Source organism: Microtus oregoni, unplaced genomic scaffold (assembly GCF_018167655.1).
Source record: "Microtus oregoni isolate MIOR12 unplaced genomic scaffold, Mior012 000016F_ref0000370, whole genome shotgun sequence".
NCBI lineage: Eukaryota > Metazoa > Chordata > Mammalia > Rodentia > Cricetidae > Microtus > Microtus oregoni.
The window spans coordinates 32,638,301-32,650,721 of record NW_024543075.1 but is presented as its reverse complement, the minus strand read 5'-3'; the positions used below and the strand labels follow the sequence as shown (position 1 = coordinate 32,650,721).

The 12,421-nt window shown below is 45.1% G+C and overlaps 1 protein-coding gene across 1 annotated transcript in view; it reads left to right on the top strand.

Annotated features, from left to right (window-relative positions):
* Parva (parvin alpha) overlaps positions 1-12,421 on the top strand; it is a 153,979-nt gene that overhangs the window by 105,513 nt on the left and 36,045 nt on the right. The window contains exons 3-4 of the mRNA XM_041666502.1: positions 51-121; positions 2,893-2,995. Of these exons, the coding sequence (XP_041522436.1) occupies positions 51-121; positions 2,893-2,995 (174 nt within the window). The remainder of the gene's footprint in view (positions 1-50; positions 122-2,892; positions 2,996-12,421) is intronic.

Here is a 12,421-nt window from a genome sequence, read left to right as displayed (position 1 = left end):
CTTTTTGCAGTAGGCAGCAGTCAATGCAGAAGCCCTGTTTCCTTTTCCAGAGGAGAATGAGGTGCGGACAATGGTGGATCCAAACTCACGCAGTGATCCCAAGCTTCAAGAACTGATGAAGGTAAGAAGAGATGGGGTGGGGGTTCTGGGAGACTTCCCTGCCCCCTCCTGGCCTTGGCGGATGTGTGTAAACCACCTGTTCTGTAAAGGCACCATACAGGAAACACTAAAAGGAAGACATAGTCACCCAAAGGAACATAGAAAGTCAAAAGTAGGAACAACCCCGTTTTCCAGATGAGGAAACTAAGTCTTAGGAAGCCAAGTGATTTGTTTATGGTCTAGCTGGTTTAGAACAATGAAATTGGGGGCTGGAAGCGTGGCTCGGTTGGTAAAGTACGCTCCTAGCATGCACACAACTCTGGGTTCCAACCCCAGCACAGCATAGCCTCGCATATATGGTACATGGCTGTAATCCCAGCATTTGGGAAGTAGAGGCAGAAGGATCAGAAATCCAAGGTTACCCTGAGCAACAGAGTTTAAGGCCCACCTGGAATACTTGAGACCATGTCTTAGAAAAAAGAAAGGAAGGAAAGAGGAGGAAGAAAGGGGTGGGGAAGGAGAGAGACTGTATATTGTATGTGCAAAACAGGCCAGAGTCAATGAGCTGTACAGCAGCTGCTAGGTTCAGCGGTTCCGCGTGAACAGAGCCAGACCACACCCTAAGGGCCAGTACCCCAAAAGCTATTGGCTGAAAGGATTCCACAACACTATCCCTCCTCTTTGTTCACAGGTCCGCTCATAGTGTCTTCCTGCTCAAAGCCTGTCTGTAGTTGGGTGGTATTTGACTCTTTGCTTTGACTCTCTTCAGCCTCAAATAATCTACCTAGCTGCCCTGGCGAGGGAGGAGCCTGAGCCCTCACCTTGCCATGCAGGGAGAAGGTGGGCTATCTGCAGTGGAGATTCTGTCTGCCCTTGTGCTTCTCTGGGGTGTTTGGCCTAGGAGAGCCAATACTGGAGAGGTTAACTATTAGCTGATATTTTAGTTACTTTTCTATTACCATGACCAAACACCATGGCTAAGGCAACTTACAAAGAATGTTTTAATTGGGGAGTCACAGTTGCAGAGGGTTAGAGTCCATAACCATCATGATGGGGAACATGACAGGCAGGCAGCAGGCAGGCAGGCAGGCATAGCGCTGGAGTGGTAGCTAAGAGCTTGTATCTGATCCATAAGCATAAGGCAGAGAGAGAGAGAGACCCCAGTGACACATCTCTAACAAGGCCACGCCTCCTAATCCTTCCCACACAGTTCCATCAACCAGAGACCAGGTATTCAAATATATGAACCTATGGGAGCCATTCTCATACAAACCACCACAGCTAGTCCTGGCTTGGGTAGGCAATATTCTAATGGTCTAAGAGACAGCAATCAGAACAAGCTTTGCTGTTTGGGTTCCAAACACTGATCTTCTGCACCAAGAACCTAGCTTGCAGAAGAGGAAGATTGGAGGTGCACCTTGTTGGGCACAAACAAAGTACAACCTTGCCCAGCAGGCCATCACCTCACTGCAGGGAGAGCTTTGACTTTCCAGATCTAGGCTACATCTGCCACTTTGAAATCCTAGTCTTCAACCCCCTCATCTTCTTTTCAGAGACTCCTCCAAACCAAGGCTTTGGGGAAGCATTCATTGCTCCTTACTTCTCTTTGCTCCCTGCCTGGGTGGGGCCTTGTGATGGTTACCCTTGATTGTCGCCTTGATGAGGTTTAGAATGACTATGGAAACAAATCTCTGGGCATGCTTGTGAGCAATTATCTATATTAGGTTGCCTAAGTGTGGGCAGCACCATTCCATGGGCTGGGGTCCCAGACAGAATAAAAAGGGAAAGAAAGCTGAGCATCAGCACCCATCTCTCTCTCTGCTTCTGTCTGTGGGTACTACATGGCCAGCTGACAGTAACCACCCTTGCAAAGTACCCTAAAGGGAGGGTGTTTGATATGCTAAGATCAGCCTTCCCATGGAGTATTTGACCACTGTCATAGGTAATTCTTTTCCACCGCCTAACACAGGCAGTTCACAGGGGGCAGATACACGTACATCATGAATACCAGAGAGATGCAGGCACTTGTGTGTACAGCTGTAGATCGAGGGGATGCACACACAAGTTAGGAGGTGGAGCTGGAGTTTTAATCTGCATGACTCCAGAGTCCATACACTTGCCTGATATGAAGCCTATCCCATTGAAGGAAGGCCTGGCATCAGAGAAGGTCAGCAGACTCACTGGTACTGCCCACACTAGAAATACTAACCTAGGTGCCTTAGTTAGGGTAACTCTTGATGATGACAAACAACTTGGGAAGGGAAAGGTTATTTCAGCTTAGAGTTTGCCATACATAGCACTGAGGGGAGTCAGGACAGAAACTCAAATAAGGCAAGAACCTGGAGGCAAGAACTGATTGAGAGGCCATGGAGGAACGCTGCTTACTGGCTTGCTCCTCAAGGCTTGCTCAGCCTGCTTTCTTATAGCACCCAGAACCACCAGCCCAGGAGTGGCCCCACCTACAATGAAGTGGGCCCTTCCCAGTTCAGTCACTAATCAAGAAAATGTCCTACAGACTTGGTACAGCCAGATCCCTGGAGCCATTTTCCCATTTGAGGTTCCCTCTCTCAGATGACTCTAGCTTGTGTCAAATTGACAACAAACTAGCCAGAACACTCTGCAAATGCACAGGGGTACCGAGGCTCACACCCACATTTGCACACTGGTCCCATGACAGTTCTGCTGCTCTTAATTAAGATTGAAGTTCATGCAGATTTTAATTGCCCAGCATGAGAAAGCGACTTTCCAAACACAGGCAGCAAGTCCTCGCTGACTCTTGCACTCTCTCTGCAGGTGCTCATCGACTGGATCAATGATGTGCTGGTGGGCGAAAGAATCATTGTGAAGGACCTGGCTGAAGATCTCTATGACGGCCAAGTCCTGCAGAAACTCTTCGGTAGGAGAGGGCAGACTTGGGGATAACAGCTGGCTCTTAGCTGAGGCTCTAGTTCCAGGTCACAGTGGCTCACCTGAGAGGGAGTTGGAGTTGGTAGAGTGGGACAATGGAAGCACGGGGGCTTTAGCTGCCCTGTAGGGCTACTGCTTTGTATGATGGAATTGTGGGAGGAGTCCCAATGACCACATAGATCTGTTCCCTGGCCTTCTGGGTCATCAGCTGGATTAATGAAAAACCCCCACTGCAGAGATGCAAAGCACACCTCACCCTCCAGGAAACTGATCTCATGGCCTCACTAGGTAGATTAACACATAAGTGAGTGTCCCCTTGTGTTTTTAGACTTCTGTGGCTGATGGGTATATGGGTGTATGTGTGTGTATATACTCACCTGGCAGGAAGATACTATGATAGCAGAGGCCTGTGGTGTGTGACCCTTTGTGGCTTATATGCGTGCCTGCACTCCTCTGTGATCTATGGGGGTGTTCATGTATGCACCTCTTATTGTCTACAGACACATATGAATGTTTATGTTCTTGTGTGGTCTATGTAAATGTATGTGTCCCTTTGTGTATCTGTGGAGCTGTGTGTGTCTCTCTATGATCTATAGGCCTGTATATGTTCCTGTCATTTATAGAAGCTTATATGTATGTCTGTTGTCTGTGGACATGCATGTGTGCACTTGTGATCTATGGGCCTATGTGTTTTCCTGTGTCCCTCTCTGATCTGAGTGTTACTAAATATATGTGCTATCACACACACACATGCTTACACACACACACACATACGCACATGCTGTTCCTGTGTGCCTTCCCAACTGTTCATATGGAAATCTAAGCCCAAAGGGAAGAAAAGGAGAATTCTGGGTGTTCTTAGTAGGGAATGAATGAAGTGAGCTTCCCTTATCTTCTTTGTCACTTGGCCCACAGCGGCCCAAGATTCTAATGTCAGTATGTAACTGCCTTTCAGCCCCTCTACCTGGGTGTACCTTGGACTGAATATACCCTTCTAGAGAAGTACCCTCTCCTTGCCAGCCACCTCTAGGCACAGTGTTGCCCAGACCCCCTCCTTGCTCAGAGACCTCTCCTGAGTCCATCTGATTGTCCATTTTTACTCTCCCCCTTTGCACTTGTCTGCGCTGTTGAAAAGCTTCTGAGCTCACGTCTGCTCTTCCCACCCCACCTCCACCGGTCCCACCCACGCCGGTCTGTCACCTGCTAGCTGCAACACCTGGTTAAGTCACAAGTTCTGTCCACCCTGACTTAGGACCCCAGGGGCCCTTCCCTGCAGATCACCATCCAGACCACTTAGCACAGTTATCAGTACTTCAGGTCATCTCCCACCCCCCACACTGTCTGCAGCCTTTCTTCCAGGCACTCTCCAAAAATGGCTCACATGACAGGGCGTGTAAAGTTCACATGGCGGGTGAAGTAAGTGACTGTCCTCACCCCTGGTTTTTCTATTTGTATTTCTGCTACGGTACATTATTTCATGTGCCATGTGTTCAGCCCAACATTCACTCTTGCATCTGCCTCCAGGGCCCTTCTTCCTCCACCGTCAACCCAGAAACACCATTATTGTTCATCCTTCTGGACTCAGCTGTCTCCCTTTTACACACTATGCATTATGATCATATGTAGAAGACAGGGCTATGAATTCTTCTGTGCTCATCCCCCAACCCATAATATGTGTCTAAGGGGAAATGTATGTGTGTTCAAACTTATATAATCCGAAAATATTCCAGAATCTGGTGAAAGTTTGTTGAGTGCTGGCTGACCCAACTGGAAATTCCACATATGGTGTGCATGCTGAGCTGCAGTTGAAGCTGGTGCACTAGAACAAGTGTGCAAAACTACCTTCAGCTTAGGCGTGCTGGCATATGCCAAGAATCCCAGCATTAAGGAGGCTCAGGCAGAAGGATTCTTGTAAATTTGAGGCCAGCCTCAGCTGCATAATGAGTTTATGTTCAGTCCAGACCTACCTAGCAATACTATCTACAATAATAAGTACCTTTGGGCTTTGTATCAATACTGTAAATGTATATGAGCCATTAAAGAATTCTGTGTTTAAGACTTAAGTCTCATCCCTAAGATGTCTTTTGTATACATGGCATCATCCCAAAATCTGTAGGAGAATATATGTATATATGAAATACTTTCTTTCTCATGAATTTGAGTAAAGGATATTTAGCTTGTATAAGTATGTATCTGTAACATGCACATATACATATATGTATTTCTACATGTCTTATGTGCTGGCTGTAACTGTGTATGTAAGCACAGGTGGCACTCTTAAAATCAAGAAGTAGGTCCTATTTATTTTTTCCAGGTTTCTATGGCCCTGTCCGGCTGCCTCAAACATCACCTAGCTCTTAATCAATGTATATTAGATAAATGAATGAATGGCTAATATAAAATCTAGTAATTTCTTGGAAGCTAAACGGATTTGGTACTCAAACATCAATATTAATGAGTATTAATATTTAAAGGTTGTAAATGCTAGCTGAATACAAAATGGAAAGGCTTTGGCACATGTAATCATGGAAAAGATGTGACCCTCACTGAGCATGTCCCCTGTGGCTGCAACTGTTGGCCCCTCCAGCAAGATTTCTATTAAGCTTAGAAGCTATTTACAATGTCTTATGCTAGGCTCTCCGAGCAAGAATGGACCATGGCCACAGTCATCTTGCCTCCAGGGTAGGGTTATAAAAGAACCTGCCATCACATCTGTGTGGCTTGTGTATGAGTGGGTCAGATGGCTTGAGATGTCCACCTTCATGTCACAAAGGTGAGTCACAACAGAAACCATGCTCCGTGTGTGACCTTCGGCTTAGTCCTCTTCCAAACCCACACACAGGTAGGACGTTCAGGTAGGGAGAGCCAGTTCTGAGGCATATGATGTCGATAGAGCCCCTCAGATACAGTTTAGATACAGGTTCGAATGACTCCTGTGACCTTGAGCTCCCCTCTAGCTGGTCTTCTGGCTTCTCTCTTCCCCTGCCTCTGTACCAGTGTAGCCACTGCCTGCCACCCCATAGCGCAGCAGCCACCTCCCCATCTTCCCATCAGCTTTCCCTGCTGACATCATCAGTATGGATTCAGACTTCAGCTTCTGGCATTTGACTGAGCGCTGTGTTCCTTCCCCCAGCACGTGGCCTCTGCGTCCTCATGTTCTCCCGGTGGTTCTCTCCTGTCACTGACCCCTGCTGCTGTCTTCTCCTAAGGGTCTGCTTCTTCCAGTCAGGGTGGGAGTTTCTGGTGTAATGGTTGCTTTTCTGATTGATGCAACCAAATAGTTGATGAGCAATAGCTTGAAGCAAGAAGAGTTTATACTGGTTCACAGTGGGAGAGGACACAGCCCGGCATGGCAGGGAAGATATAGAGCCGACAGCAGGAGGCAGCTGATAAATTACATAACAGTCAGGAAGTAGAGAGACTCATCGTCCATCTTGGCTTTTCTTTCTTCCCGCTTTCTGGGTGCTTCCACCCATTCCTGCAGTTTCAGCCAGTACCATAATGGATCACACATCACTCTAGAACAGCAATCTCCTCGAAACTGCCAACCTTGTCTTTAATGTCTTCCAGGGGTCTCCACCTGGATGTTCCTCAGCCACCTTGTCACCAGCCTATCCCAAACAGGCTGCTTTCCTTGTTCCTCCCCTCCAAAGTCATTCCATTTGCAGTCCAACGAATGGGCTCACTGTGCATAGCTAGGTGCGCAAATGAACTTGGGTCATATCGATGGCTCATGCGACTCCATCCACACAAGTTCTGACAACTATATTCCCATCTACTATGTATCAAATCCATCCCATCTCTCAGCCAGCTTGCAAAGCCCTCATAAAAAGAGCTTAGCTCAATCTGGTATTGAGTAAGGTTAGCTCTCACCATTATGCTGCCGCCACCTTAGCTTAGAACTTCTCATTTCTCTTAGCTTTTTTTGGTTTCATCTTTTTCTCCTGTCCACTTGTTTCTTGCCTCAGTAGCATACTGGAGATATCCCAGATTTTTATACTTTTCACTAATCTGCTCAACACTTAAATGAACCCATAGGACATTTGTCACTTTCTTTCTAAACATTGTGACTTTGAACTAATTTTAGGCTCTGAGTCACAAAGGTTGTACAAGGCGTTTCCACGTGCTCACCTAAGTTCCTGCTGGATTCACAGCTGGCCCAGCCATCACTCCAATACCAACATTAAAAGAATAACTTTCAAATGCTATTGAACCAAATTACGGTATTCCTTTCAACACACTACTTTCTTGCTTAAATTTTTTTTAGATTTATTTATTTTTCATTTTATGTATGAGTGCTTTGCCTTTGTGTATGAATGAATGCCACATGCATGCCTGGTGCCTGGGGATGCCAGGAGAGAGCACTGGATCCCTTGAGCTGAAGTTAGGATAGTTGTGAGCCACCATATAGGTCTGGGAACGGAACCCAGATCCTCTGCACGAGCAACAAGTGCTCTTAACTGCTGAGCCATCGCTTCAGCGCCCAGTGATGTGCTGCTTTTTAGCATGTTGCTCAGTTTCAGCATCACAGCTTAAACACTGCTCTAGCTGCCACGTCTCCTTGTTCTTGAGTCCACAGTAGTTTCCCATCTTTCCTTGTCTTTCACAGGGTTGTGCTTCTAAAGAATACTGATAGGTGGACCCTTAGTGCAGGTGGCCGCTAGTGCAGATGACCTCTAGTGCAGACGGCCCCAGGTATAGGCAGCCCTTAGTACAGGTCACCCCTAGTGCAGGTGACCCCTAGTACAGGTGACCAGTACAGGCCACCCCAAGTGCGGGTCTCCCCAAGTGCAGATGTAGTACAAGTGACCACTAGTGAGGGTGGCCCCAGTGCAGTTGAACCCTAGTGCAGATGACTCGTAGTGCAAGTGACCCGTAGTGTCAGTGACCCCTAGTGCAGGTGAACCCAAGTACACTGCAAGCATAGTCCATGGAAACTGGCTGTATCCACTGAAAGGGCACAGATGATCAGATTTAAGAACAAAACAAAATGTTACAAGCAAACAAAATTCCCGGGCACTGTAGGATATTGTAATACCAGCATTTGGGGTGGGAGGTAGAACCAGAAAGATCAAGAATTGAAGGTCATCTTCAGCTACAAAGTAAGTTCAAGGTCCTCCTGGGTTCCTAAGACCTTGTCTCAAAATGACCACCTCAACAAAAGGAAGTTACTGATTTCTGTCTACAGTAGAATTCAGTTTCTAAGTAAATGAAGACACAAAAGTTGAAAGAAAAAGCATGGAAATGATGGTATATCAGACACGAATTAAAAGAATATAGAGGTATTTATTTCATGTCATGCAAAGTAGCCTTTAAGGAAAAAGCATTTCCAGAATCACTATATATTGATGAGCAATTAAAAATGACTAGAAAAATTGAACTTTTAAACTTATACATACTTATGCATATTCATCACTAAAAATTAAAAATGATAGTCATTATTCCAAAGGACACAACTTTAATACTAGCATCCAGAATCTTGCAACAAGAAATTCTTGAGTTCACTGCCACCCTGGGCTATACAGTGAGACCTTGTCTTTAAAAAGAAGAGGATGTCAGGTGTCCTAGGTAGGCTTTGCTATGAAGAGACACCATGACCATAGCAACTCTCTAAAAGAAAACATTTAATTGGAGCTGGCTTACAGTTTCAAAGGTTTAGTTCATTATCATGATGGCCAGACATGGTGGCTGGCCTGCAGGCAGACATGGTGCTGGAGAAGTAGCTGAGAGGTCTACATCTTGATCTGCAGGCAGCAGAAGCAACTGTGTCCCATACTGGACATAGCTTGAGCATATGAGACCTCAAAGCCTGTCTCCACAGTGACATACTTTCTCCAACAAAGCCGCACTTTGTTATAGTGCCACTCCTAATGGGCTAAGCATTCACGCATGAGTCTGTGAGGACCATATCTATTCAAACCACCATAATGGGCATGATAGCACATGCCTTTAATCTCAGGCCAGCATTTGGGAGGCAGAGGCAGGCAGATCTCTGAGTTCAAGGCTAGCATGGTTTATAGAGACAGTTCCAAATTAGCCCAGGACTACAGAGAAACTGTTAACAAAACAAAAAAAAAAAAAAAAGAGGAGACAAAAGAACTTAATAAATCCTCCATACTACAGGTAGATTTTCTAAAAAAAAATTCAGTAGCATATTCAGAGGGCTGGAGAGATGGCTTATCAGTTAAGAGCACTTGCTGCTGCAGAGGACCTGAGTTCATGTCCCAGTGTGTCACACATATCCGCCAACTCACCACTGCCAGTAACTCCAACATCAGGGGATCCAATGTTTTCTTCTGAGCAGGCGCACACATGCATGTGCACACACATGCACATACACACACAAATAATAAAAACATTCAGAAAAGTTTAAAGGGCTGGGTATGTGCAGCTCAGTGGAAGAATGCTTGCATGCATGCACAAGACCTTGGGTTCAATCCATAGTACTGCCACAACACACACACACACACACACACACACACACACGTGCACACACAGCACATAAAATAAGATAGTACAGTTCACTACCTTTGTTCTTTTTAACAGTATGTGGAACTCTGCAAAATTTGGTTGTGTCCATAAAGCAAGTAATTTTCTATCCAATTATTTTTTTTAAATTTAATGGATGTTTGAAGACAAAAGTAGTTTTGAATAGTTGGCTAGCTGGGGAATCAGTAATACTGGAAAGGGAGTTTTACGGGCTCTGATTCTTTGAGGATGTGATGAGTGTTGCAACTGTGTGAGTTAAAGCATAAGGATCATTCCATTGTTCTGGGAATTGAGTTTATTCTGCCCTGTCTTCACACTTCCTGAGTGCATTGAATGCCATTCCATTGTTGTATAAAGCCCATCTCTGCAATAACATCTTAGTATTCTAACTAAAAGCAAGGAAATGGTCACAAAGTAATATACCTGAAAACAAATTCCAAACCACATCCTATTTATTTCAAAATCATATTAATACTTTCTAAAAATTAACCAATTATGGGCAATTTTCAGAAGTATGGAAATATGTGAGAAATGGCATCCCAGGAAAATAACACTTCACCAATAGATTTGTAAAGACCCAGCTAATATTACCCTAAGAATAGAAGAAAATTCGAAGTCTAGAAAAAGAAAATATCTTTAATTCCTTGGCATTGTGGAGGAAATTATTATATGACTGTAGAAATTATTGAATGGGGAGGAGGCTCTGCCGGTAAAGCCCTGGCTGCACAAGCATTGAGGACCTGAGTTCGGATCCCAGCACCCACGTGAAAAGCCAGCTATGGCAGCATGTGTATGTCATCAGACCTGGGGTGTGGAGGAAGGAGGGTCCTCTGGGGCTCACTGGCAGGCTAGGCAAATCAGTGAGCTCTAGATTTACCAAGAGTCCCTGTTTCAAAAACCGATAAAGAGCAATTGAGGAAGATGCCTCTAGCTTACACACACATATGCTCACACACACACACATACACCATAGAAGGAAGGGAAGAAGGGAAGAGAAGGAAGATCTTACTGAGGTAAAGTAATGAAGGAAGTAATGAGGGAATTTGGAAGGACGACCAGATACAAGAACAAGTCATGCGAGACAGGGACTTTTATTCTTGTCAGAAACTATCAGTTTCCTGGACACACAGAATGTTTGTTGCAGAGAAAACAGATGGGCCCTGGCTAGATACCTACCAAGGCTGGTCAAATGCGCAGTAAGCTCTATGTGGCACATAGGAATTTTTTCAAAAGAATGACTTGGACCTGGGAAGATACTCAGGATATAAGTTTGTGCAGGAAGAGGTGTGCTTTTCTGCATGTGTGTATATATACACTGTAATCTCATTTTTAAATTTTATTTAGATTTTTTTTAAATTTGTATGTGTGAGTATGTGCATGAACACACACACTCCTGCTGACAATGGGTAAGAGTCTCTTCTCTCCGACCTTCACATGGGTTCCGGAGACCGAACTCGGTCATTGGGCTTCCCTTGTCAGGTGGCAAGTTCCTTTACCCACTGAGCCACTCTGCCAGCCTTCAGGGATATAGTTCCTGTTTCCCACCTATTGCTTTCAAAACAAGATCAAAGCACACGCCTTTAAACCCAGCACTTGGGAGGCAGAAGCAGGCCACTTTCAGTGATCTTAAGGCAAGCTTGGTCTACTTAGTGAGTGCTAGGTCAGCCAGAGCTACACAGTGTGAAACCCTGTCTTGGGAAATAGAGAGAGAAAAGAGAAGATATTCGGAAGTGGAAATACTTAATGCTAGACAGCAGAAGATTGTAAATATGAAAATCCATACAACGGACCGGCATATCCGTGGCTTTCACACCCTTGTCCTCCCTCCCTGCCAGCCTTCTGCTGAGATCAGTGATCTAGCCCGGCAGCTTTTCCCCAGGTCAAGATGGGGCTTCAAACCTAATCATCACAGTGTTTTGTGCAGCCCTTCCCAATGCCTGCAATTGCAATGTATGAAAAAAAAAAATAGCTTGCTTCTAAGGACAGTTCCAGTGTCAGCAAGAAACAATGGGGCACGGTGTGTGTGTGTGTGTGTGTGTGTGTGTGTGTGTGTGTGTGTGTGTGTGTGTGAACGTTCCCTTTCTGTAATAGGAGAGGATCCAAAATGAGAATTTAGCTTTAAGATGGAAAAGGTAGACTAACACCATCACTCATTTGCAGAAAGTGCTGGCGGCCAAGTCTGATGACCCGAGTTTGATCCCTGAGATCGATGGGGTCAAAGGGAAGAACTGACTTCAGCAAATTGCTCTCTGAGCTTCACACAAACTAACACACACACACACACACACACACGGTATATAAGGTTTGCTGTATGCTTGATAAATCCTTGCCCTTCAGAAGTGAGGGATGCTTTGAATCAACTAAGAAGAGCGGAGGCTGCCCATAGAACAGCCTGCAGTCATCTTGCCGTGGTGCTGACAATAATTCATAAATCTTCAGAAACCACACAGACTCCAGTGAACAGTCTCACACCAAGGAGCATATAACATCTGTAATCTAGAGTTACAAAAAAAAATAAATAAGCACTCATCAGAGCACTGATGGAAAGTTGAAATATTTATATGGCATTCCTTGAAAATGCAGAGAAAGGCAATTTTAGACACATTCTGAGCCATGCATTCTGTCAGTCCTGAATGTGCAGGGGAGCATGGATTTAGATGAATCTAGAAGCGGGCACTGTAATTCCCATCATGGAGGCTACCATTGTTTTGTCCTTTGTGACAGATTAAAATACGAATTTAGATTAGTAAAATGATCAAGCGGTCTCCTGTGTCAAGACACATGAGATGCATTAATATCTAAGCACACTATAGTGTGAACACCATCCGGAAAGAGAAAAGTCTCCACCCACTATTACTGGGTGCATTCTTTTTATTTTATTTTATTGAGACAGGGCTTCTCTGTGTAACAGCCCTGACTGTCCTGG